Source organism: Schistocerca americana, chromosome 1 (genome assembly GCF_021461395.2).
Source record: "Schistocerca americana isolate TAMUIC-IGC-003095 chromosome 1, iqSchAmer2.1, whole genome shotgun sequence".
Classification (NCBI taxonomy): domain Eukaryota; kingdom Metazoa; phylum Arthropoda; class Insecta; order Orthoptera; family Acrididae; genus Schistocerca; species Schistocerca americana.
This window is the reverse complement of record NC_060119.1, coordinates 313164699-313190308: the sequence shown is the minus strand read 5'-3', so window position 1 is coordinate 313190308 and position 25610 is coordinate 313164699. Positions and strand designations below refer to the sequence as shown.

The 25610-nt window shown below is 44.3% G+C and overlaps 1 protein-coding gene across 2 annotated transcripts in view; it reads left to right on the top strand.

Annotated features, from left to right (window-relative positions):
• LOC124596619 (lysosomal-associated transmembrane protein 4B-like) overlaps nt 1–25610 on the top strand; it is a 78458-nt gene that overhangs the window by 31385 nt on the left and 21463 nt on the right. Inside the window, exon 4 of one of the 2 annotated variants that reach the window (XM_047135847.1) lies at nt 6259–6297. The exons of the other annotated variant lie outside the window; for it this stretch is intronic. Within the exon in view, the coding sequence (XP_046991803.1) occupies nt 6259–6297 (39 nt within the window). The remainder of the gene's footprint in view (nt 1–6258; nt 6298–25610) is intronic. 2 annotated transcript variants of the gene reach the window in all.

Here is a 25610-nt window from a genome sequence, read left to right as displayed (position 1 = left end):
TTTGGCGCACTTGTCGATTATTTATAAAATTTATGGTAATATTTCGTTTACATTTTTTTAAACCCGAGTCCACCCAGGAGAAACAGTACAATGAATTAGCTTGAATGGCAACAAAACAGGGCGTAGAATGTCGTCGACGTACCTCTGTGCACGATCGTTGAAAAGGAATGGCACTCCAGACCAACACTCCTGGTTTTTGGGCCGTTTGGTAGGCAACGCTGAGACTCGTATGCCACCACTGTCCTGGGCAACTCCAGACACGTCTTCTCTCCGGATTCTTGTCTTCAGTGATGAGTCCCAGATCGAACTGAGCCCTGATGATCAGCGAAGACGTATGTGGAAGCGCCCAAAATGGCTGTGTGATACCAACCCGATTATCGCCCACCATACTGACCAACAGTGACGATAGATGTGTGTGTGTGTGTGTGTGTGTGTGTGTGTGTGTGTGTGTGTGTGTATGTATGTGTGTGTGTGTGATACTTCACAGCGGTACGTCGACGATATTCGACGTCCAGTTTTGTTGCCATTCAAGGCAAGCCATCTTGGGCCACCATTTCAACAAGACAATGCCTGCTCACGCTTGGCGAGAGGTTATGCTGCTTGTCTTTGTGCTTCCCAAACGCCGTTTTGCCTTTCCAGCTTTAGGGGCAGGGCTCTCCAACCAGCTCAGCAGTTGGATGATCTAATGTCCCAACTGTATAGAATGCATTTTTTAAAAAGTATACTACTGGGTGGTAGAGCTATGAAAGTAGGACTATCCCTGCATACCATTTTGTCACTGTTTTCTAGGACCGTTGTGTTAAGCATTACACATACAAACTTTGTCTTTTGCCTTAATCACAGACTGCTTTAATCAGACTGAACTAATTATCCAGTTATTGTTACTATGAATAGGTCAGTTCGTGTTTCAAGAGTTACAGTACATCTACAGGTATAAAGCTCTTTCTTAGAAAGCTACGTGGGAGCTTAACAGAACTTCATATTTCATGCACCAAAACTGCGTCAAGTATAAGCGGATGACATCAGCGTACTGAGGAACGACGAGAACAGTTCCTGGAAGTATAACTGGTGCTTAGATGTAGAGGGTAGACAAAAATATGGAAACACCAAAAACACAACATTAGGGATATTTTAGAACCGTGAGTGTATATTGAATGTAAGTAAATTATACAGAACTGCAACCAGTCACTTTTTTGAATAGTTATGTTTTATTCCATGAACCGGTTTTCGAACCTTTTCAGGTTCATCTTCAGATGGTTTCAGGAAGTTACATCATTACTGGTAGCATAATCCTGGGTGCTGGCTCTATGGCAGAAAGATGGGTCACACTTTAATGTATCACCATGACTATAGCTTATCTGTCGATATGGATGTAAATTTAGTTTTTACATACTGCGACGGTATAGGCGGCTTTTTTCGGTTAGTGTCCATCTGTCTGCCTCCAATTTGATGTCTAGTAGTTATATCAGTACACACACTTCCACACGAACTATATTAATTTACAGTTTGACGGGATGACTTTTCCAGCATCCAGCATGCGCTTTACAACTGTTGGTTGTGACAAAGATCCTGACAGAAAGATATGGCATAGGCCTACTTTGTACAGAGATGTAAGTTGTTGCTCTTCACATGTATTAAAGTCGATATAAGGGCAAGTATTTTAATTAGAATGGCGATAACATGAGAGCATAAGATAAATTAAATAAATAAATTACTACAAGAAAAAACTTCAGATGATCTGATATCTTATTTCTAATTGTATATTACATGCCGTTTATAGCATTTTTTTCTTTTTTTCATGTTTGGCATTAACATGAATACAGAGTTATTGTATCTGCAGTGAGATGCAGCTGTCTGTATGACTAGGACCTTTGTATTTAAATTAATAACAAATCTTCAGATGAACTGTTGACTTATTTCTGTTCCTAAGTTAACATGATCTGGGATATTATCAAGAGTAGATTCTGTTTATTTTAGTTAAATGTATATGTATAAAAGTTATAGTGATTGTAATGGACTAAAGCTGTTTGTTTGGCTGTATACTTTATATTTAAAAAATCTTGAACAAAAGTTCTTTAACTGTTGACTTATTTTTATGCTTACGTTAGAATGATCTGCAATATTGGTAAAGGCAGCTTTAATTTTTTCCAGCTAGAATTAATATGTATAAAAGTACTGATTTATGTTAGCAGTAGAGGGCTGACGCTCAAAATGGTTTTCAGTCGTCTCAGAATGGACACAAACGGGTCCTGTAAGGTTTTCAAGGGAATCATTCTTCCAGAAAAACAGAACCAGTTCAGGTAACAATGACGGAGTTGGATAGCGATCACGCATTCTTCTCTCCAAAGCAAACCACAAAGGCTGAGTAGTACTGAGATGTTCTTACTTTGGTAGCCCAGAAGAATGCGACAGTTCATTCTCTTGTTGGACGATGCGAGATGTGTTTTAAGACACAGCTGCACCTTTGGGTAATAAACGTGGTACCATGAAATGGACGTGATTAGAAAACATCTTCACATAGTCCTCGATAGTAATGCGACCTTACAGCGTAGTCATGTTTCCATGGAATACCTAATCAGCACCATGAATCCATAATTCATTCATTGGGTATAAACTCTACCTGGAGTTGGTCACACTGTGCAGTAAGACTCAATCGACTCAATGATGTGTTTCCACTGCTCGATAGTCTAGCTACGGTATACTTCTGTAGGAATATTTTGCGGCATATGTGAATACTGCCTGCGCAATTTGTTCAGAATACAGTCAGAAACACACAACCTCATACACGATGCTGCAGTTTTCACGTATCTCGATGTTTATGGCGTCTTATCTCCTGAACTGTAATAGGTAGGTGGTTCTTACCCCCAACAGCGATTGTTGTCTGACAGTGAGGTATAAGTGTACCAAATTTGGTTGCAATCGGTCCAGTAGTTGAGGTGTTAAAAGTCGTGTGATACACCCTAATGTCATGTCGGACCTCCTTTTGTCCGGTGTAGCGCAGCGATTAACGTGGCTTGGACTTAATAATTTGCTGGAAGTCCCCCGCATAAATACTGAACCATGCTGCCTCTACAGCCTTCCATAATTGGGGAAGTATTGCTAAAGTAGGACCTCGTGCATGAACTGACCTCTCGATTATGTCCCGTAAATGTTGTATGGGACTCATGTCGAGCAATCTCGGTGACCAAATCATTCGGTCGAACTGTCCAGATTGTTCTTCAATCCAATCGCGAACAATTGTGGCCGAGCGGTTCTAGGCACTTCAGTCTGGAACCGAGCGACCGCTACGGTCTCTGGTTCGAATCCTGCCTCGGGCATGGATGTGTGTAATGTCCTTAGGTTGGTTAGGTTTAAGTAGTTCTAAGTTCTAGGGGACTGATGACCTCAGAAGTGAAGTCCCATAGTGCTCAGAGCCATTTAAACCAAGCCAATTGTGGCCCAGCGACATGGCACATTGTCATCCACAAAAATTTCATCGTAGTTTGAGAACATGAAGTCCATGAGTGGCTACAGATGGTCTCGAAGTAGCTGAACATAACCATTTCCAACGAACGATCGATTCAGTTGGTCCGCAGCTCGTGGGCGTGCGGTAGCGTTCTCGCTTCCCGCGCCCGGGTTCCCGGGTTCGATTCCCAACGGGGTCAGGGATTTTCTCTGCCTCGTGATGACTGGGTCTTGTGTGATGTCCTTAGGTTAGTTAGGTTTAAGTAGTTCTAAGTTCTAGGGGACTGATGACCATAGATGTTAAGTCCCATAGTGCTCACAGCCATTTGAACCATTTTTGATTCAGTTGAACTGGAGGACCCAGTCCATTCCATAAACGCAGGGCACACCATTATGTAATCACCACCGGCTTGCACAGTACCGTTTTGACTATCATCAGCTCTTACCAACTGAAATCAGGACTCCCTTGATCAGGCCACGGCTTTCCAGTCGTCTATGGTGCAACCAGTATGGCCAAATCAGGGATGTCGCTGCAGGCGATGCCGCGCTACTAGCAACGGCCCTCGCGTCGGTCGTCTGATATTTTGCAATCACGCCAGATTTTGCCGCACTGTCCTAACTTATGCTTTCGTCATACATCGCACTTTGATTTCTGCGGTTATTGTATGCAGTGTTGCTTTCCTGTTATCGCTCCCAACTCTGTGGAAACCCCGCTGCTCTCAGCCGTTAAGAACATTGTCAGCGGTGAGAGGTAATGTCTGAAATTTGGTGATCTCGGCACACTCTGGACAATGTGTATACCGGAAGATGGAATTCCCTAATGATTTTCGAAATGGTACGTCCCGTGCGTCCGTCTCCAACTACCATTCCGCGGTCAAAGTCCTTTGATTCCCGTCGTGCTGGGTGAATCACGTCGGAATCCTTTTCGTATGGATCACAGACCTGCAGATGCACTGCCCCTTTATACCTTGTGTACGCGATGCTACCGCCAAATGCACATGCGCATATCGCTATCTCACGACTTCTGTCACCTGAGTGTACATCCAATTTTATGATGGTTCAAATGGCTCTGAACACTATGGGACTTAACTTCTGAGGTCATCAGTCCCCTAGAACTTAGACCTACTTAAACCTAACTAACCTAAGGACATCACACACATCCATGCCCGAGGCAGGATTCGAACCTGCGACCGTAGCGGTCGCGCAATTCCAGACTGTAGCGCCTAGAACCGCTCGGCCACCCCGGCCGGCGAATTTTATGATGTATATGGATTTCAGATATCTGAATAAAAATCTCAAAATTCGGAATTTAATCCGCAAACTGTTTCCGGGTATTTTTCGGCCGCTTTTCTCTTCTCTAACCTCTTGCAAATTAGTTACGTTCGTGAAAATTCACATCGTAGTCGAGACTCCACGTCAAACACTAAGCCCCCAGGAACTTCCTGGGTACGTCAGTTCAAAGCTAGACAGAGGATAAGGGTATACCACCTCGAATACGATCATATCCAGTTGAGAACTGTGGCCTGCATGCCAAACTTCGGGTTGGAGACAGGTTCACTTAAGGTCAAGTTCGATTCTGAACGCTGTATCAGGTGTGCTGTTATCTAAAATGTTTCCACAAGAGGTCTTCATTTACTTTGCCAATGAAAACGCCGATTTCCTAGCTCCAAACGGAAAACAAATCACAGCCATTGGCCTGGCATACACCAAGTCTACACAGGAGCAGAAGAGAACCAAAACTTGTACTGCGACACTGTGAAGATTCATCTTACTAACCCGAAAAGTAATGACGCGATTGCATCACACTTAGCGGCGTCACGCATCCTTTGAAATCGATGGCTTCTGAGAAACTTAAGGATCCAGAAAACTATGTGCTTTCGAAAGATCATTCCGTCACCGAACACCACACCTTTGCAGCAGAGCGCAGAAAACGTCTATCATAACAGCTTTGACGTTTAGAACACTTCAGAGTTACGCACTTCCTGTAAATTAACATCGTACACTTCATGACATTTCCATTTCACAAAAATGTTTTTAACAGTGAACCTGACCACATTTAACTCCTGGTTATTCTTTGTGACATAATGCCTGATGTTTTGCATCCCTGCAGTCGCGTGCAGTTTCATAAAGACAGCCTTTTTATCACACAGTTACAACTGATAATAATGTAAATCTATTAATAATTATAGTCCTGGTGAACATATGCGATGGCAGGCTCTAGTAGCCATCTTCAGAATTGAAGATGGCTCCTGGAGTCCCAAACCTGTTCACTTGCTTCTGTGGTAGCAATAAATAGTTTCACTTACCTCTGTCTGTTGATTCGTTCTGACAGAAAATGACGTTTTAACCCTGACACAATCCACCGTCTCTCTTGTTAGCCTTTGAGGCGCACAGCCAGCCCTCAGGCAGTTAGCATCCAGTGGATTCGCAGACCACCCTAGTTCAATGCCCTCCCCAACACCAACATTAATTCGCACCTCACCCCAGCGTGATTTTCCCCTTCTTAATTCGTCAGCTTTGTACGTAATGGGGAGAGCTTGCTTATGCGTGAGTTGAAGTTTGTGTTAGGGAGACACTGGACTAGGGTAGTCCAGGCAGAAGTATTAGTCACAATGCCACCGTGAAATTGTGGATAGCACATCCAGTGGCTTGTCCAAGCACTTCTTGCTGCTTAGCGTATAGTTGACTTGCGAATGTTCATTCAAGCATAATGATACAAGAAAAGTATCCCCCCACAGACACTTTAATTTGAAACAGCTGCGTGCGATGTCTCACATTTTAGAGTGACAGTTAACTAACGACTTTTTTTTTCAGGTATCGCAGGAGGTCGTCACGGGTACGGGTGGGAATACCGTAAGTAGTCCATATTTTAGAGATTAAATGCTTCCGTATTGATTCACTTGGGCACTTGTAATATTTTGTATTAAATTTGTCCCCTGTTTGTACGGAATTTGACTGCATTGGAGTTGTAATCTGTAAGTACTATGACAAAGTGCATTGGATTCGGGAAATTCTGAAGACTGATGTGGGTGAATTTCTCTTTCCTGTGCAATTAAGTATTGCTGGATAATTTGGAGACGTTTTTCTGTGCACAAATCGTGACAAATCGCGTTACCCATTACTGAGGGTGATACATTCACACACGACATACAGATTTTAGTCTGAAACACTCAGGGAAAGCTATCTCTCTTCATCGGCAAACACCTTTGATACTCATCCACAATACCGTTTAATGCCTAAATTACATAAACACATCCTTATTGAATATACACAAGAACGTTATTATCAACACATTTACTCGACCCTACCGCATCTGACAGATTCTGGTCTCAACATACGGCGAGAATCTCCACCCCGAAAATTCGAAGGTTGTTCGGGCATATGTTCTGACAATTTCGGCTTAACGAACTCTTGTCTCCAGCGACTCGTCAAAGAGTATTAATGTAATTAGATACGAAGTGTTGAGAGTTTTCGACATAAGCAAAACGGGCCGTATCTCAACACGCACTTGTTTGTGGACAAATACACTGAAGAGCCAAAGAAACTGGTACACCTGCCTAATATCGTGTAGGGCCCCGCCAGCACGGAGGTGCCGCAACACGACGTGGCATGTACTCGACTAATGTCTGGCGTAGTACTTGTGGGAATATGTGCCAGAAGCCTGCAGAGCTGTCCATTAACCTGTAAGGGTTCGAGGGGATGGAGATTTCTCCTGAACAGCACGTTGCAAGGCATCTCAGATATGCTCAATAATGTTCTTGTCTGCGGAGTTTGGTGGCCAGTGAAAGTGTTTAAACTCAGAAGAGTATTCCTGAAGCCACTCTGCAGCAGTTCTGGACGTGTGGGGTGTCGTATTGCCCTGCTGGATTTGCACAATGGACATGAATAGATGCAGGTGATCAGGCAGGATGCTTACGTACGTGTCACTTGTCAGAGCCGTATCTAGATGTATGAGGCGTCCCGTATCACTCCAACTGCACACGCCCCACACTATTACAGCGCCTCCACCAGCTTTAACAGTCACCTGCTGACGTGCAGGGTCCATGGATTCATGAGGTTGTCTCCATACTCGTACACGTCCATTCGCTCGATACAATCTGACCAGACAACATGTTTCCAGTCATCAACAGTCCAATGTCGGTGTTGACGAGCCCAGGCGCGATGCAAATATTTGTGTCTTGCAGTCATAAAGGGTACACGAGTGGGCCTTCGACTCCGAAAGCCCATATTGATGATGTTTCATTGAATGGTTCCCACGCCGACACTTGTTGATGGCGCAGCATTGAAATCTGCAGCAGTTTGTGGAAGGGTTGCACCTCTGTCACGTTGAACGATTCTCTGCAGTCGTCGTTGGATCTTTTTCCAGCCGCAGACATGTCGGAGATTTGATGTTTTGGTTGATTCCTAATCTTCACGGTACACTCGTGAAATGATCGTACGAGAAAATCTCCACTTCATCGCTACCTCGGAGATGCTGCGTCCCACCCTAGAGCTCCGACCACAACAACACGTTTAGAGTCACTTAAATCTTGGTAACCTGCTATTGTAGCGGCAAGTAACCGGTCTAACAACTGCGCCAGACACTTGTTACATGGGCGTTGCCGACCGCAGCGTCGTATTCTTCCTGTTTATATGTCTGTATTTGAATAAGCATGCTTACACGTTTCTTATAGGCCTTTTTTATAGTTCTGAGTAGCAATTACTACTATATGGGACAGTAATTCTAATCAATACTCCCAGTCCACTTTACGGTGTTTGGCGGAGAGTACTTCTGGTACCATTACCTCATTCCTCCTTCGCTATCGCATTCGCAAATGGCGCATAGGATGGATGGTTGTTGGTAAACAGTCGTATTATCCTTAATATTAAGGATAGTCTCGTTGAGGTTATTTCACGAGATGTTTGTGGGAAGCAGTAATATGTTACGCAATTCTTCCTGGAACATACTTTCTCTCCTGTTGAAATGGTTCCGGTGGCTCTGAGCACTATGGGGCTTAACATCTGAGGTCATCTGTCCCCTAGACGTATAACTACTTAAACCTAACTAACCTAAGGACAGCACACACATCCATGCCCGAGGCATGATTTGAACCTGCGACCGTAGCAGCAACGCGGTTCCGGACAGAAGCGCCTAGAACCGCTCTGCCACAACGGCCTGCTTCTCTCCTGTAGTGCCTGCCAGTGGAGTTTGTTGTCCATCTTCGTAATGCGTTCTCTCTTAATAAACTATCCTGTGGCAAAACCAGCTTTTCTTAGTTGGGTCTTCTCCAACCCTTTCATGAAACTAACATCGAAAGTGTCCCAGACAGAGATGCAAGACTCCAGATCCGACCGAATAAATGTTTTTCAAACCACTTCTATCGTGTATGACTTGCATTTTCTTAAGATTCTTCCTGTGACTCTGAGCTGGGCATCTGTTTTTCGTACATTTTGTTTTACGGTACTTGCTGTTTCCAGTGGAGTGTCACAAATAGTAAAATCGAATAGTTTTGGATGTCCTCTTCTATTTATGCGCAATACGTTACGTCCATTAAACATTATTTTCGACTGCTAGTGACCACGTTCCGGGTGGACTACCAATTCGATTTACGGCTTGGGCCCCTTACCTAGCTTGCATTTACCGCGAATTGCACGGCCAGCGCAAAGTCCCAAGGGACTGGAGAAAAGTGCAGGTGACTCCTGTGTATAAGAAGGCCAAAAGAACAGACTCGAAGAATTACTGACCAATATCCGTGATGTCTGTTTGCTACAGAATCCTTGAACACATTCTCAGTTCTAATATAATAAATTTTCGTGAGACCAAGAATCTTATTTCCACGAATGAGCGTGGTTTAAGAAGTTATCGCTCATGCGAAACTCAACTTTCCCTTTTCTCACATTATATAATGCGAACTGTGGATGACGGGCAACAGGCTGATTCCATATCTCTATATTTTCGGAAAACTTTTTACATGTGCCCCATTGCAGCCCGTTAAGGAAGGTACTAGTGTAAGGAACATGTTGACATAAATGTCAGCGGATCCAAGACTTCTTAAGTTACAGAATCCAGTATGTTGTCCACGACGGCGAGTGTTCATCAAAGTTTTCGTCAGGAGCGCCCCAGGCCAGTGAGATAGGAACGCTATTGTGCTCTTTATAGTTAAATAATTTGGCAGACAGGATGGGCAGGGTGTTTGCCGAGGTGTGGTGTCTGAGTTGAGTGACTGCAAGAAGATACAAGATGACTTACACAAAATTTCTAGTTGATGCATGAATGGCAGCTAGCTCAAAATGCAATAAATGAAAGTTAATGCGGGTGAAGAGGAGAATAAACCCACAATGTACGGACACAACATTAATAGTGTCCTGCTCGGCACAGTCAAGTCGTTTAAATATCTGGGCGTAAGTTTGCACTGCGATATGGGATGCAACGAGCATGTGATGGTTGTGGTAGGGAAGGCGAACGCCGCGCGGGATTTGCCGAGCGGTCTTAGGGTGCTGCAGTCATGGACTGTGCCGCTGATGCCGGCGGAGGTTCGAGTCCTCCTTCGGGAATGGGTGTGTGTTTGTCCTTGGGATAATTTAGGTTAAGTAGTGTGTAAGCTTAGGGACTGATGACCTTAGCAGTTAAGTCCCATAGATTTCACACACATTTGAACATTTTGAAGGCGAACGGTCGATTTCGGTTTACCGGAAGAATCTTTAGGAAAGTTTAGTTCATCTTTAAAGGAGCCCGCATATAGCACGCTAGTGCGGCTTATTCTTGAGTACTGCACGAGTGTTTGAGAACCGTGCCATGTCGGATTAAACATCGAAGCAATTCAGAGGCGGGCTGCTAGATTTGTTAATGGTAGGTTCGAACAGCATGCAAGTGTTACGGGCAGCCTTCGGGAACTGGAGAGAAGGCGACATTCTTTTCGAGGAAAAATGTGCAGAAAATTCAGAGAACCTGCGTTTGAAGCATATAGACTGTCTTTTTCCCTCGCTCTATTTGCGAGTGAATCAGGAAAGGAAATGACTAGCAGTGGTACAAGTGGCGTTCAATAACTATTGCAAAACACCTGTTTTTACTCAGCCAATTTCAGTTCAAAATACGCGGAATTTGTTGTAGGGCGAAGTGGAATATTCCCGCTTCAGCCACTATAGTTTCAAGAAATTCCTATAGGTTGCGGTGCTATACGTAGCCTTCAAAATGGAGCCTGTAATCGAAGCTGGCTCCAAGCAGACAGCTGTCACAGAGTTAAAATGGGTTCAAATGGTTCTGAGCACTGTGGGACTTAACTTCTAAGGTCATCAGTCCCCTAGAACTTAGAACTACTTAAACCTAACTAACCTAAGGACATCACACACATCCATGCCAGAGACAGGATTCAAACCTGCGACCGTAGCGGTCGCGCGGTTCCAGACTGTAGCGCCTAGAACCGCTCGGCCACCTCGGCCAGCGTCACAGAGTTACTTTTGATGGAAAACCAGAGCGTCAAAAATATTCATAGATGCTTGTAGAATGTCTACGGAAATCTGGCAGTGAACAAAAGCGAGGTGTGTCTTTGCGTAAGGCGAATGTCATCTTCGCAGTCTTCGCAACAAGGTTACGAGAACCAGTCCGATCTTTCGCGTGCCGTGCGGCCTCATACAGCTGTGACTTCTCATTGTTCGGAATGTGGACACTCTCTTTCCAGGTCATCGACGGATCACAGTCAATCAATCAATTCCCTCGCTGCTCACCTAGACGTCTCTGTGGTAGCCCTGTCACACTCGCCCATTAATTGGGATAGTCAAAGGAGTGTGCCAGCGACGATACCCAGCGGGCCGCCTAACAGAACACCGTAAAGAGCAACGAAGGACCGTCTGTGCGTAATTGCTTGCGCTTAACGAAGCTGATCGCGACAGTTTTTTATCGAACAGCGTCACAGGCGATGAAACGTGCGTTCATGACTTCGAACTGAAAAAACCGGTAATCGATGGAGCGGCACCACACCGTCTCTCGTGCTAAGAAGAAGTTCAAACCACACTCTGCAGGAAGTAGCGGTGTGTGGTGGAGAGTTTATTAATGCAGCAAGACGTTGGCTCCGGCGTGCGTGTAGAATGGTACGATGCAGGTCCTCCCAGTAATGAGGCGTAAGGCCGTCGCACTGGGAGTATGATGAAAAATATGGTTTTGTAGCTATTAGAGTGGGGAATAATATGGTACATTTGAATCCTTAATAAAATGAACTTCCTTTCAGAAAAAAATGTGTTGCATTACTTACTGAACGCAGTCGTAGAAGCCAAGAGGGGGCAAACGTGGGTCTCGCTTCTCGCGCTTCCCTACTGGCTAGCCAGTGGCAAGGGTACGTTAGTGCATTCAGCAGAGAGCTGAAAGCATACCCTGTCAGCAGCTTTTACTGGAATGGACTACTTCTGTACTGAAGGACAGGCTGGCTTGGCACATAGGTCTTGCAAGAACTCTCTGGAAAGCTGCGTCTGTAGCTTACTTGCAGCTACACATATGAAAGTAAATTTTAAATTCTCAATTCAAAGTATCGATGAATTATCAAAACTTACTAGGCACCCCGTTGGTTAGCCTCCAAGATAAATCACAAGGTCACTTATTTAGAATGTAAAAAGACTAGGTATACAAACATATCTGAGATGAATTTCTTTTTATGGGGGGGCGTGATTAAGTCTTTAGTATACAAGACTCCAGAAGAGATAGTTGCCAATTGGCTGAAACTGCAGCGATGGAGCATGTTACACAATTATTAGCACGCAGATGCCAGTTGCGCATTAATGTAAACGGAAGACATTTTCAGCAACATTTCTAAAACAATATTCATCCCACCGGACTCTGAGGACCATCTCTGGAAACAGCTAGCACCAAAATCTTCATGATCGCCTAGCCAGGAAAAAGTGCCTCTGTGACAGTTTTGCGATATTAAAAAGTGTTCTTTTCATCTCGTCTAAAATTTTGTATCCATCGTTCTTTCACACAGGTATAAGTGCAGACGTTTCTACTGGTGACTCAGGACGATGTACTGAACAAAATTGCACGAGTATTTGTGTCATTTGCAGACTAGTAATTATAGCTATTACGAGTACACTACTGGCCATTAAAATTGCTACACCGCGAAGATGACGTGCTACAGACGCGAAATTTAACCGACAGGAAGAAGATGCTGTCATATGCAAATGATTAGCTTTCCAGAGCATTCACACAAGGTTGGCGCCGGTAGCGACACCTACAACGTGCTGACATGAGGAAAGTTTCCACCCGATTTCTCATACACAAACAGCAGTTGACCGGCGTTGCCTGGTATAACGTTGTAGTGATGCCTCGTGTAAGGAGGAGAAATGCGTACCATCTCGTTTCCGATATCGATAAAGGTCGGATTGTAGCCTATCGCGATTGCGGTTTATCGTATAGTGACATTGCTGCTCGGGTTGGTCGAGATCCAATGACTGTTAGCAGAATATGGAATCGGTGGATTCAGGAGGGTAATACTGAACGCCCTGCTGGATCCCAACGGCCTCGTATCACTAGCAGTCGAGATGACCTCATGGCTGTAACAGATCGTCCAGCCACGTCTCTATCCCTGAGTCAATAGATGGGGACGTTTGCAAGAAAACAACCCTCTGCACGAACAGTTCGACGACGTTGGCAGCAGCATGGACTATCAGCTCGGAGACAATGGCTGCGGTTACCATTCATGCTCCGTCACAGACAGCAGCGCCTGCGATGGTGCACTCAACGACGAATCTGGGTGCGCGATTGGCAAAACGTCATTTTTTCGGATGAATCCAGGTTCTGTTTACAGCATCATGATGGTCGCATCCGTATTTGGCGTCATCGCGATGATCGTACATTGGAAGCGTATTCGTCAACGCCATACTGGCGTATCACCCGGCGTGATGGTATGGGGTGCCATTGGTTACACGTCTCGGTCACCTCTTGTTCGCACTGACGGCACTTTGAACAGTGGACGTTACATTTCACATGTGTTACGACCCGTTTCTCTACCCTTCATTCGATCTCTGCGAAACCATAATTTCAGCAGGATAATGCACGACCGCATGTTGCAGGTCCTCTACGGGCCTTTCTGGATACAGAAAATGTTCGACTGCTACCCTGGCCAGCACATTCTCCAGATCTCTCGTCAATTGGAAACGTCTGGTCAATGGTGGCACAGCAACTGGCTCTTCACAATACGCCAGTCTGTACTCTTGATGAACTGTGGTACCATGTTGAAACTGCATGGGCAGCTGTACCTGTACACGCCATCCAAGCTCTGATTGACTCAATGCCCAGGCGTATCAAGGCCATTATTACGGCCAGAGTTGGTTGTTCTGGGTACTGATTTCTCAGGATCTATGCACCCAAATTGCGTGAAAATGTAATCACATGTCAGTTATAGTATAATATATTGGTTCAATGAATACACGTTTATCATCTGCATTTCTTCTTGGAGTAGCAATTTTAATGGCCAGCAGTGTAGTATGCTTTTAGTTTGGGTAGTTCCTCCATGTACATGTGGCAAGGGCAAGCCATTAGTGCATATTTTCCCCCGAATGGCTGCTCACTTTGTGAAGTCGGGACATATGGACGCAAAATGGTTAGTGTATACTGGCACGCGTAGCCCACCTAGTGGTGTAATTATGACCAAGCAGAAAACATGTGGTAGAAAATTATGTGGCATATTTGCGGGAAGACTTTGACTCAAAGAAAAAACAAACAATACCATAATGTGTGCGTATGTCTTAACGTAACACATATAAAAATATCTGCACTTATACCCATTACATGTTATACACTATATAGTAAAGAATGTATCACACATTCCTGGAATAGACTGAAATTACTTTTACATTTATTCCGTTAACAACGACGTGTTGAGTTCTGTCTGCAAGGAAGTCTTGAAACCAGTCGCAGATCTGGTCCGACGGAAAGCTCGTATTTACTTTCATTAAACGGTTGCATGGGACAGTGTCAGATCCCTTCCTGAGGTAGAGGAACACGGCATCAACCTGAGCGCCGATGTCTACCGCGCTGTGAATCTCACGGACGGACTGCGCGGCTTTCGCAAGATCTCTTGTTTGGCGAATTCATGTCCATTTCCAGTTGAAGATATTTTCGTTCTCCAAAAATATCACAATACGCTGGCGTAATACGTGTTCCAAAAATCTGTAACAAATTGACGTCAGCTATACGGGCCTACAATTATTTGCATCTACGACTGTTCTGGAAAACGTGAATAACCTGCACTTTTCTGTAGTCACTGGTAACTCCTAATTATTCCCACGATACATTACAGCTAGAAGTGGAGCAAGTTCTCTCACATAATCTCTGTATAATCTCACAGGTTTCTGATCCAGTCCATACGTCCTTCAATTATCAAGCGACTGTTGTTGCTTTTCTATTCCGCGATCAGTTTTCTAAATATTTGCCACATCGGCGTTCATGCGGTAATTGAAAGGAGGAACCTGTTACATCTTACGGTGTGAAACAGTTTCGGATGAAGGGTTTCATTACCTCGGCCTTATCGTTCTCATACTTTTTTTTCGTTTCGGTACTGATATGGTCACTGAGCGACTTAACACCTGATTTAGATACGCTTATTGACTTATTCGTAATTTCTTACAATTATAATCAGATCTGCTGGGAAAATTTTAATTAAAAATTCATTGTGTTCTTCTCTCATAACTCTCCTTACGTTCATTTTCGCTTCGTTCAACTTTTGTTTGAAGCTAAGCTGTGACTTCACTTAAATCTGTGATGAAACTCTCTTTGCCTTCGTAGCAACTTTCTAACATCGTTCATTAAGGCACGGTGGATCTTTCTAGTTCCTTAAAACCTTGTTTAGGACATATTGAACTATGCTCCATGTCTTCGTTCACATCATTGAATGTTTGATGATACTCCGAAATTTGAATACATCAACCTTGCTAATCAAAATATTTGCCTACCTTTCTTAACGTTCCTTGGAACACCTTATACGCGGAAGTGTTTTCACTCAGGGCTGTACATTAGATAGTACATTAGTTTAGCACGCTATTTTAACAAGGACGCCAGTCGTGGTGTTGTGAGAGGTATCCAGCTGATTGTTACTGTACATACGTATATACGAGAGTGTGGTATCGCCTTCCATATTCACAACACTGAACGTTATGTGGCTGCCGATGGAACGGACGAACCGTATGTGGATGATTTCTTGTGTTTAAGTGAAACGCTTAGGAAATGAAGAGATTGCATACATTTTTTTCCAAATTTGGTGTCCACACAGAAACGTTTATGTCGCTTATCGAGAACAGTAAACTTGTCTTCGTAGACTAGACTTAAAAAAGTAGCAAATTTATCTACCTTGTTTTTTTTTTCCTCTATAGCATCACATTGCATCATGCGCTCCTCGCAATAAAACACTACTAGCCCAACTATCTATGCATTTTCTTTCATAAATATAACCCAGTCTGCGAGGCAACTCTGCTACAGCAGTAATTGGGTTTCCATATTTCTTCAGAAACTCTTGTAGACCGTCTATTGATTTTTTCTAAGTCCTTCATTTCCAAAGAAGTGTAGCTAACTGCCCCGTATCGCTTACAGCAATTTCCAGGACACTCAGAAACAATTAGATAAGTGGTTTCAGTTGTTGAACAACCATGTTCAGACATAGCCAAATAAAGAGCAATGGTTATCAATAACGAAAGATGTAATATAATTATTACTTTTAAACATTTAGCGGTTAGGACAGTGTTTCACAGTTCCTAACACTACCGTATCACAAAGCACATAGTGAGGTACAGCCAATAAGGATGCATTGGAAACGGGAAATTATCAGGGTGCTCAAAATGTGCCCAATGTACTTTGTCACTAACAAGAGTTTCCAAATTCAGAAAATGGAGATACGCATTTACAATATAAGCACAGTAACAGAAAGTGTATTTAACATTCAGATTAAATGATACGGAATAATGAAAGATATCAGTTTTTTTAAAATTGAATAACAACAACCTAATGCAAAATTTCATGAAGAATTGCTTATAACAACGTTTATTAAGGGATGTAATGGTTAACAGTATCAAGAAGAATGTAGGAAGGAAAATCACGCATGAGAACCTAGGACATGGAAACAGAAATACTCTTTAGATGTGGGAGTGATAAAATCTGACTATAGCCCCTGTTAAGAACCCAGAAGTGGAACTGGCTAAGGACGTATGTGTTCGGAAATTACACAACGTAATCACAAATTTGCTATAATGTGTATAATAAAGAAAGGAACACAGAAGAAAGAAAGGTAAATTTGTAGTGATTAGAGACTGCGTGTGTCCTTAGCTAACTAAACAAGAGTTACAGACAAAGTTAATGAAATGAAACACTTGAGAAGACTGATTGTCAATTAATACAGTTTTAATCTATGTCGGATATTTTTCCTGTTGACTGAATCCCTCACTTTATAGAAGAAAATGTTTTAAACTACGTAAGTAAAACATTGTACATGCTTCAAATTGCCTCCAAAAACTTCATTTAACTGTGCAGGAAAGTCAGAAAAAGTCTGAAAAGCTCGTAATCGCGTTGCACAGTAGGTTTTACTAAGAAATAATTGTTAAGAAAAACAAAACGGTATGTTGCGCCGTTCCGAGTTAATTAGCACTGAAATTAGCCAATCAAGTCTTTGCGCGCACAGATTCAAGCGGCCAGCCAGACACAATTAATGTCAGTTGTTCACATAGCACTGATTGTAGCGAAGGAGACAGTTCAGCCTCTGGCCAGGGTTCGTTCCTTACTATCGTCTCATGTCCAGTTTTTGAATCAGTCTCTTGTTCGGTTTTAGGAAACCAAATGAAGAACATGTTTGGCGGCACCCCTTCTGGCGAGCTGCGTGAACTTGAACGCGTAACGCCCTGACTGGCTAACTTCAACTTTAATTAACTCGGAAACGGCGCATATAATCAATTGTTTTCGTAGCAATTATTTCCCAGCGCAGCCTACCCTGCAGGCTTTCCAGACTGTTTCTGACCACCCTGTATAAGTAACGTAAATTTTCACTGTGCCCACCTGCGACTCGATGCGTCACTTGCAGAGTAGAGTCATAACGAGCCTTCGTCAGATTCAGCATGATGTACAATGTTTCCCTCCCAGACACTCACGGACGGAAAAATAATTATGAAGTGTTACATCAAAACTAGACATCATTGTCTGAATGGGAATTCCGCGATCGTTCATTATTAAAATATGACGTTTCAGTCTTCGATCGCTATACTTTATTTTCAATTACCGGTTTCGGGCTAGCTGCCCATCTTCAGATCATATATGGTAGTTACAGAGTAACCTGTCCATACAGAACACTCGGTTCACTGTCGCTTATGACAGCGAACCGAGTGTTCTGTACTGACAAGTTACTCTGTAACAACAATATATGATCTGAAGATGGGCAGCTAGCACGAAACCGGTAACTGAAAATAAAGTATAGCGATCGAAGACTGAAACGTCACATTTTATGAAGTGTTACATGTCATGTACAACACCGAATGTCCTTCGCTGCGTAAAAGGTGTGTATTTGATGTAGGCAAGTGATTCTCTGAAGGGGGAAAGCAGTAGGTACAGAATGTGAAGGCAGCAACTGGCGACAGATAAATTATCGACTTCTAAGTTGGACAGTTGTAGATACGAGGGCTGGAAGAGGCGGGCGGTTGTAGCTATTGGTGAACCCAGGCCAGGCCGACGATAGAGTTTTGCCCGTTAGTAGGAATCGGCTGCGGCCTTGCTAGTGGCGCATCGTTCTGTGTCGGTGCGGCTTCATCACGTGAGGGGACGAATCGGCTTGCGACAACGGTGGTTGTCAGCAGTGGCCCAGGGACCCTCAGCTGGAAGGAGGTGGCTGACACAATCGTTCCCCAGTATCTCGAAGCTGGGAGGACTCCAGATCGTACCCCGGCCCTTCCAAGATGGCAGAAGAACGTACGCGGTCTCGTGGTGGCAGCCGACCCACAGCGGACACCAATTCGAAGGCCAGCTGTCGCAACATGCACAGCATGGACGGACAACAAGCGTTTGTATACGACGAGGCACGTCTTATTGCGGCTGAGGTGACGTACGCGTCCTGCCATGTAATGTCAAACCGTCTCGAGACGCTGTTCATGGCACCACTGCTCAGTAGTTGCAGAACCAGTGCATTGTTGCAAATGCTGAGCTGGCGGGTTTTGGGAAGCGCCTGGATTTCGGCACTTGGCCCGGGCTTCACCCCATGCCACTCCAACTCTCCCCTCCCGGAATAGCTTGGCTCACCAAAAAAAGATATTAAACGTAACACCACTTCTGTTTCAGCCAGACTATCTAATTGATAGTCTGGCTGAAACAGAGTTGGTGTTACATTTAAAATCTACTCTTTTTTCCCTCTTTATATTTACTCTATCTACACCATTCCGCGCTCATGGGACGGTGTCACAGAGTCCTTGATTCTTGACTTCTACACACTTCAATTCTCCAAGATTCGGTCGTTTCCTTACATGTGCCAACACTGTCGACGAACGGGTCAAACGATGGAAATGGTTCGATTTGGGCCAGCCTACGCTCTTCTTGGTAGGAACAGATAATGTCTGCTATCACCAAAATGGAGAATGCAGCTAACATGGTAATTCTTACTGCGATCAGCCAGTGCTGACGTTCAGAATGGTATTTCTTCGTGTGACCAAGCAGATGTTCCAACGATACGTGGCCATTCTGAACGGACTGAATCTCGTCCAGGGAGACTATAAGAGTCAGGTATATGGTGACATTCACCTATGCTAGGTATCGTTTAGGCAGAATTTCGAAGGGAGGATGTGGTAAGTAAAGAATAGAGCAGGTAGTGTTCGCCGTTGTGGAGATGATGACAGGTAACTGGACACTAAGAAAGGACTTCAAGTACAAGCAGTAGGACACAACATTCGAGGGCTGGAGGGAACCTTTGGGAAACTACAGCATATGATGCAGAATAAATCGGTGTAGAACGACACTCGAGGGGAACATCAGCTGTTACGGTCCTCCTTTGCATGGTTGTCGGAGCAGCAATCCCAAACAACAGACTGATTCCCCCGAGTCCGACTGAACAGAAACTGGACAGAAGCAGGAATTAGACTCGTAAAGACAGTCTGGCACCACTGATGGGGAAGACTTAGAAAAAGTAAACATGATACAGCATCAGGTGCAGCCAGACGTGGAGGGTAAAAAAGGCATCATAGAGCTGCATACTAATCATCTGATAAGTGTCGAGGAAGGCGTGGTAAATAATATCTGACACTCCTGTTCCGTGGCCGTCACACATGTGACTCTCATTCAGGAGTCAACCCACGATAAAACGCAACATAGGCGTTATCAGGGTTCGCCTGCTTAAAGCTGACGTCCAATTAATCATTATTATTCTCCTGATGGTTTACCAGCACAACGCCTAGTTGCTGGATGATTACTAAGCCAGCGACACTGTTATAGGTTACATGATAGAAGTGAACACTTTGACACAACAAGAGCCAGCCAAGCCCCTATAAACACACCTCATCTTTATATGGGAGTATATAGTCTGGCAGCCACCATCTACTAAGAGAAAGTATCCCCAACTTACGAACCGGACATTAGTCTGCAAGTTGCAACTGTCAAACTCTACTTCTAGCTGCGGGCCTACCAGCTCTGCTGAGTTGAGTGCTGGTGTCTCAGTGCCTTCCAATCAGTGGTCCTACTGCAGGCCAAAAATCAGATGGTGCCTGTCTCCTAACTCGGCAGCCTACAGTTCGGATCCTGGGCAGTGCAGTTACTCACTCGTCTTGCCTGGGTGTCATATGACAACGCTGCTTGCGGCTGCCATTATGTGTCAGCGCTGTAGCTGAAAATCATCTCGAGTGCGCTGGGACATTGGCTGGATTCCGATCACCAAATAATGCTGCATCCTGGGCAGTCAGGTTAGTTGTCTCCCATCTGCAGCGCGGGCGACCGCTGCTGCTGAGGTCAGCTTCTAGGTGGGCCACTGCCAATACTGCTCTCCCAGCCATGTGGCTTGCGGCTGTGGAGGAACCTGCTAATGAGGCACCTCTTGTTACGTCATAAATGGGTGCACCTTGGAAGGAGTGGGCGCACCCACGCACCGTCACATTTCTATAATTCAAGGGGTAATAAAATATTTTATTATTAATGACGTTCCCATGAACAAAAATTGGTCAGAATGCTGTAAAAGACCCACCCTTTCATCACAACCATGCCACTGTAGAGTTTATCTACCCTGAGCCTCTGCCATCCTACAATTTCACAGTGGGCCCTAGACTGTCACAATGTCAAAGTCTATCGACTTCACAATTCCCTCTGAGTGAATCTCGTTGCCAAGACGTTGTGCACCCACCTGTCATCTTCTATGAATTTTTTCGTGTTAGGTCCAGACTGTGCCCAAGGGAAAGCGGAAACCTCCCAGTTTGATCGTATGCATCTTCTCAACCTGGCACCTCCTACCCTTTATTTCGTTAAGGAAAGTTCTTAAGAAGATTACATCTTGGTTTACACATATCAAAACAGGATAGCTTCTTTTGCATCAACGACCTCATTTAGAGATAAGCCTGCACTTTCGTGTGACTTTGAATTATGAGCTGCTACTATGTACGGTAGTAAAGCATCCCAGTCACAATGGTGACTATTTAATAATAATTTTCTTTATTGTTCGGTGCATCTGTCCTGTCTTCCCATTGGCTTACGGATGTAGTGTACTAGTCCACAACTTCTTACTTCGAAAAGTCAACACAATTAATTAATCAGTTCCAACTTAATATCAGTGCCCTGATCTATTATTATAACCTATGACAACCAAAACCTTAATTAGTAGATGTTAACCATTGCCCGAGCAATTTTGCTTTTTAATTTAACGCTTAGACGCATACAAATAAACAATGAACAGTGCCGTACGAAAAAGTGTGCTGTGTAAAACGTAAAATTTGCATCGTTCGGCAAGGCAGCGAAAAATTAGACCACAATTGTGTCTATTGAAGAAGGAAACCAAAGACTTGCTAGCGGACAGCGTTTACTGATCTAGGCAAAAACCCAAGCGGAAATTACCGTAAGTAAAAATCAACAAATTACCATCGAACTGTTGTTCGGTCTGAAAAACAAATCAATTTGCAAGTCTCTTAATTACAGACCGCTGATGATGCTTAACTCAAATAAAGCGAAATGCTTCTGGTGAGAAAAACAAGCATGTTCTTGTAACGATTGAACAAAAATACCCTCAGGAATTGTTAGGTAGCTATGGATAATATGGCTACACAAGTGAATTAATTGCTTAAACGTTAGGCACCAATAATTTTCTGCAATCGATCATTCTGCAGATAATCAGCCTCCATGCCCTGCCAACATAGAATCACGAGCCTGCCTCAACACTATATCGTGTAAACTTGCCAGCATGAGCATTAGCGACCTCACCTTGTTTGTCTGTATAATACTCCATCGTCACCACTTAGCTGAGCTTCCAACGTGAATTATTAACGATCTTGGTCTTCAGCGTCAACCTTTCACCACTTGTCTGCAGATATACCAACACATTCCACAACGTGTGTTGAGACGTTTGTGTTAACATCTTTCCCTGGACAAAGTATGACTTCAAAATCGCCCTAAACGTTAAAGCCTATAGAATCAATGTGCTAGATGGCTCTTTATGGCCTAGAAGCCACTTCAGTGCTCCAAGATCTGTTACAACTTTAATATGCCGATCTTACAAGCATCAAAGGAAATAAGTGATTCTACAGATCAAACTGAGCATCTATTTTTCGGTAGTTAGTAAATTTTCTCTGCCTTTTTTAACAGTCTAGGAGCATAAACTATTGGGTGCTCTGCATCATCAATCTGCTGACTCAAAAAACCCTCCACAGCATCACTGCTCACACCACAAGATAATATAAACTGTTACGATAATCTGAGCAAGCAGGGATGAGACCAATGGTCAATAAATCTTTTAACTGCACAAAAACCTCTTCGAATTCTGGCGTCTATTGCAACTTCACCTGTTTCTTCAATAAATATATCAGAGCTTCCTATTTCTGTAAATTTTGGGACAAATTTCCCATAATAATTAGCTATCCCAAAATAGGACTGCTGCTATTTCTCTGTTTTCCCTGTCACGAATCCTTGGTCAATAATATGGCAAAATAGCGAGTTTCATTTTCTACTAAATTACTCTTTGTCAAATTCAATATCAGTCGTGCCATTTGTAACCGACTAAAGTTGTCATGTCATCCTACCATGTACTTCTAGAAGTCCTTAGAGAAGGCAATAGTATTGTCCAGATACATCATGATTTGTCAACTCCATCCAGTAGATATTGAAATGTCACCAGCGAATTGTTAAATTCTAATGGCATTCACCGGTACTGAAAACGACCATATGGATCGATAAACGCAGTCTAGATATTTTCTGCAGCTATCTCTAACTAATGTAGATCAGAGCCCACACAGAGGCTTACCGACAGTCCTTTCCATGAACAATACGAGACTGGAATAGAAGGGAGAACCGATAGAGGCACTCAGGGTACCCTCCGCCACACACCGTCAGGTGGCTCGCGAAGTATGGATGTAGATGCACTTCACACATCCATTGTCATAAAGTAGAGGAACTGCATCCGTAACTGTCCTTTTATAAATCTTTAGACCTAACTTTCGTCTGAGCTCACCGGCACAATTCCTATCGCTGCTGCCCAAGGACTAATGTCGTGGAGCTGCTGGTTGTAGATGATGATTAATTTGATAAGGTTTTCTATACACTAGTGATTCATTTCCATTGGGAACCCTATACTATATCAGCGGCGCAGCTGTCAATGACCCGAGAGGATTAAACAGCGCTGCGAAATCCTGTAGTAATCCTTCCGTTTCCTCACTATCATGTCCTTCTAAACACATAAACCCATTCACCCACAATGTAGCTAAATCGATAGATTGTTCTGATTTCGAATATTCGTCCCCGAAATCTCTGTCTAATTCTTCCTCCTCCAAACTTCCACGTTGGCTATCAGTGCACCCCTTGATAGCTACATTTCTTATTTATTTATAATTCAGTCATCAGTCGCCCGACTGGTTTGATTTGGCTGCCACGAATTTCTCTCTTGTGCTAACCTCTTCATCTCAGAGTAGCAATTCCACCCCAAGGTCCTCAATTGTTTCTTGGCTGTATTTCAGTCAACGTCTTCTGCTACAGTTTTTACCCTCAACACCTCCATCTAGTACCACGGAGGTTATTTCCTGATAAATCGCATAATCCTGTCCCAACTCATCGTTGGTATTTTCCGTATCTTTCTTTCTTCGTCAATCCTGCAGAGTACCTCCTCATTCCTTTTCTTACCAGCGCTCTGTAGCAACACATCTCAGATACTTCGATTCCCTTCTGTTCCAGTTTTTCAAATGTCTGCAGTTCACTACCATACACTTCTGTGCTCCGAACATACATTTGAAGATTTTCTTTCTGTAATGAAGTTGCATTTTTGTGTTTTGTCTGCTTTTTATGTCCGTTTCCTTCACCAGTCATTGGTTATTTTGCTTCCAAGTTATCAGAATTTCTTTGTTGACTTTGTGATGTGTGCGATGTCCTTAGGGTTAGTTAGGTTAGTAGTTCTAAGTCCAGGGGGTTAATGACCCCAAATGTCCTATAATGCTTAGAACCATTGGAACCATTTAGTTGTTCAATACTTTAATTGAAACTGACGGAATCCAGCAGAAGCTGCTGAAAGTGTTGCAGGGTTTTTTCTAGACACTTTAAGATAACTGCAAATTCCATTAGATTCATTAATACCAACTTCAGAGGGCGTCATCAACGCGGCCAGCAGTCGACCTATATGTTTCACCAAATTAAAGAACATCTAGGGAAAAATGTAGAAGGAATTGGATGCCCTGCCCATATTCCACAATACTATGTCAACCGCTGCTGGACTCTTAACTATCGACAGTGAAATGATCATCAGAAAAAATTTCATTATACACTCCTGGAAATTGAAATAAGAACACCGTGAATTCATTGTCCCAGGAAGGGGAAACTTTATTGACACATTCCTGGGGTCAGATACATCACATGATCACACTGACAGAACCACAGGCACATAGACACAGGCAACAGAGCATGCACAATGTCGGCACTAATACAGTGTATATCCACCTTTTGCAGCAATGCAGGCTGCTATTCTCCCATGGAGACGATCGTAGAGATGCGGGATGTAGTCCTGTGGAACGGCTTACCATGCCATTTCCACCTGGCGCCTCAGTTGGACCAGCGTTCGTGCTGGACGTGCAGACCACGTGAGACGACGCTTCATCCAGTCCCAAACATGCTCAATGGGGGACAGATCCGGAGATCTTGCAGGCCAGGGTAGTTGACTTACACCTTCTAGAGCACGTTGGGTGGCACGGGATACATGCGGACGTGCATTGTCCTGTTGGAACAGCAAGTTCCCTTGCCGGTCTAGGAATGGTAGAACGATGGGTTCGATGACGGTTTGGTGTACCGTGCACTATTCAGTGTCCCCTCGACGATCACCAGTGGTGTACGGCCAGTGTAGGAGATCGCTCCCCACACCATGATGCCGGGTGTTGGCCCTGTGTGCCTCGGTCATATGCAGTCCTGATTGTGGCGCTCACCTGCACGGCGCCAAATACGCATACGACCATCATTGGCCCCAAGGCAGAAGCGACTCTCATCGCTGAAGACGACACGTCTCCATTCGTCCCTCCATTCACGCCTGTCGCGACACCACTGGAGGCGGGCTGCACGATGTTGGGGCGTGAGCGGAAGACGGCCTAACGGTGTGCGGGACCGTAGCCCAGCTTCATGGAGACGGTTGCGAATGGTCCTCGCCGATACCCCAGGAGCAACGGTGTCCCTAATTTGCTGGGAAGTGGCGGTGCGGTCCCCTACGGCAATGCGTAGGATCCTACGGTCTTGGCGTGCATCCGTGCGTCGCTGGGGTCCGGTCCCAGGTCGACGGGCACGTGCACCTTCCGCCGACCACTGGCGACAACATCGATGTACTGTGGAGACCTCACGCCCCACGTGTTGAGCAATTCGGCGGTACGTCCACCCGGCCTCCCGCATGCCCACTATACGCCCTCGCTCAAAGTCCGTCAACTGCACATACGGTTCACGTCCACGCTGTCGCGGCATGCTACCAGTGTTAAAGACTGCGATGGCGCTCCGTATGCCACGGCAAACTGGCTGACACTGACGGCGG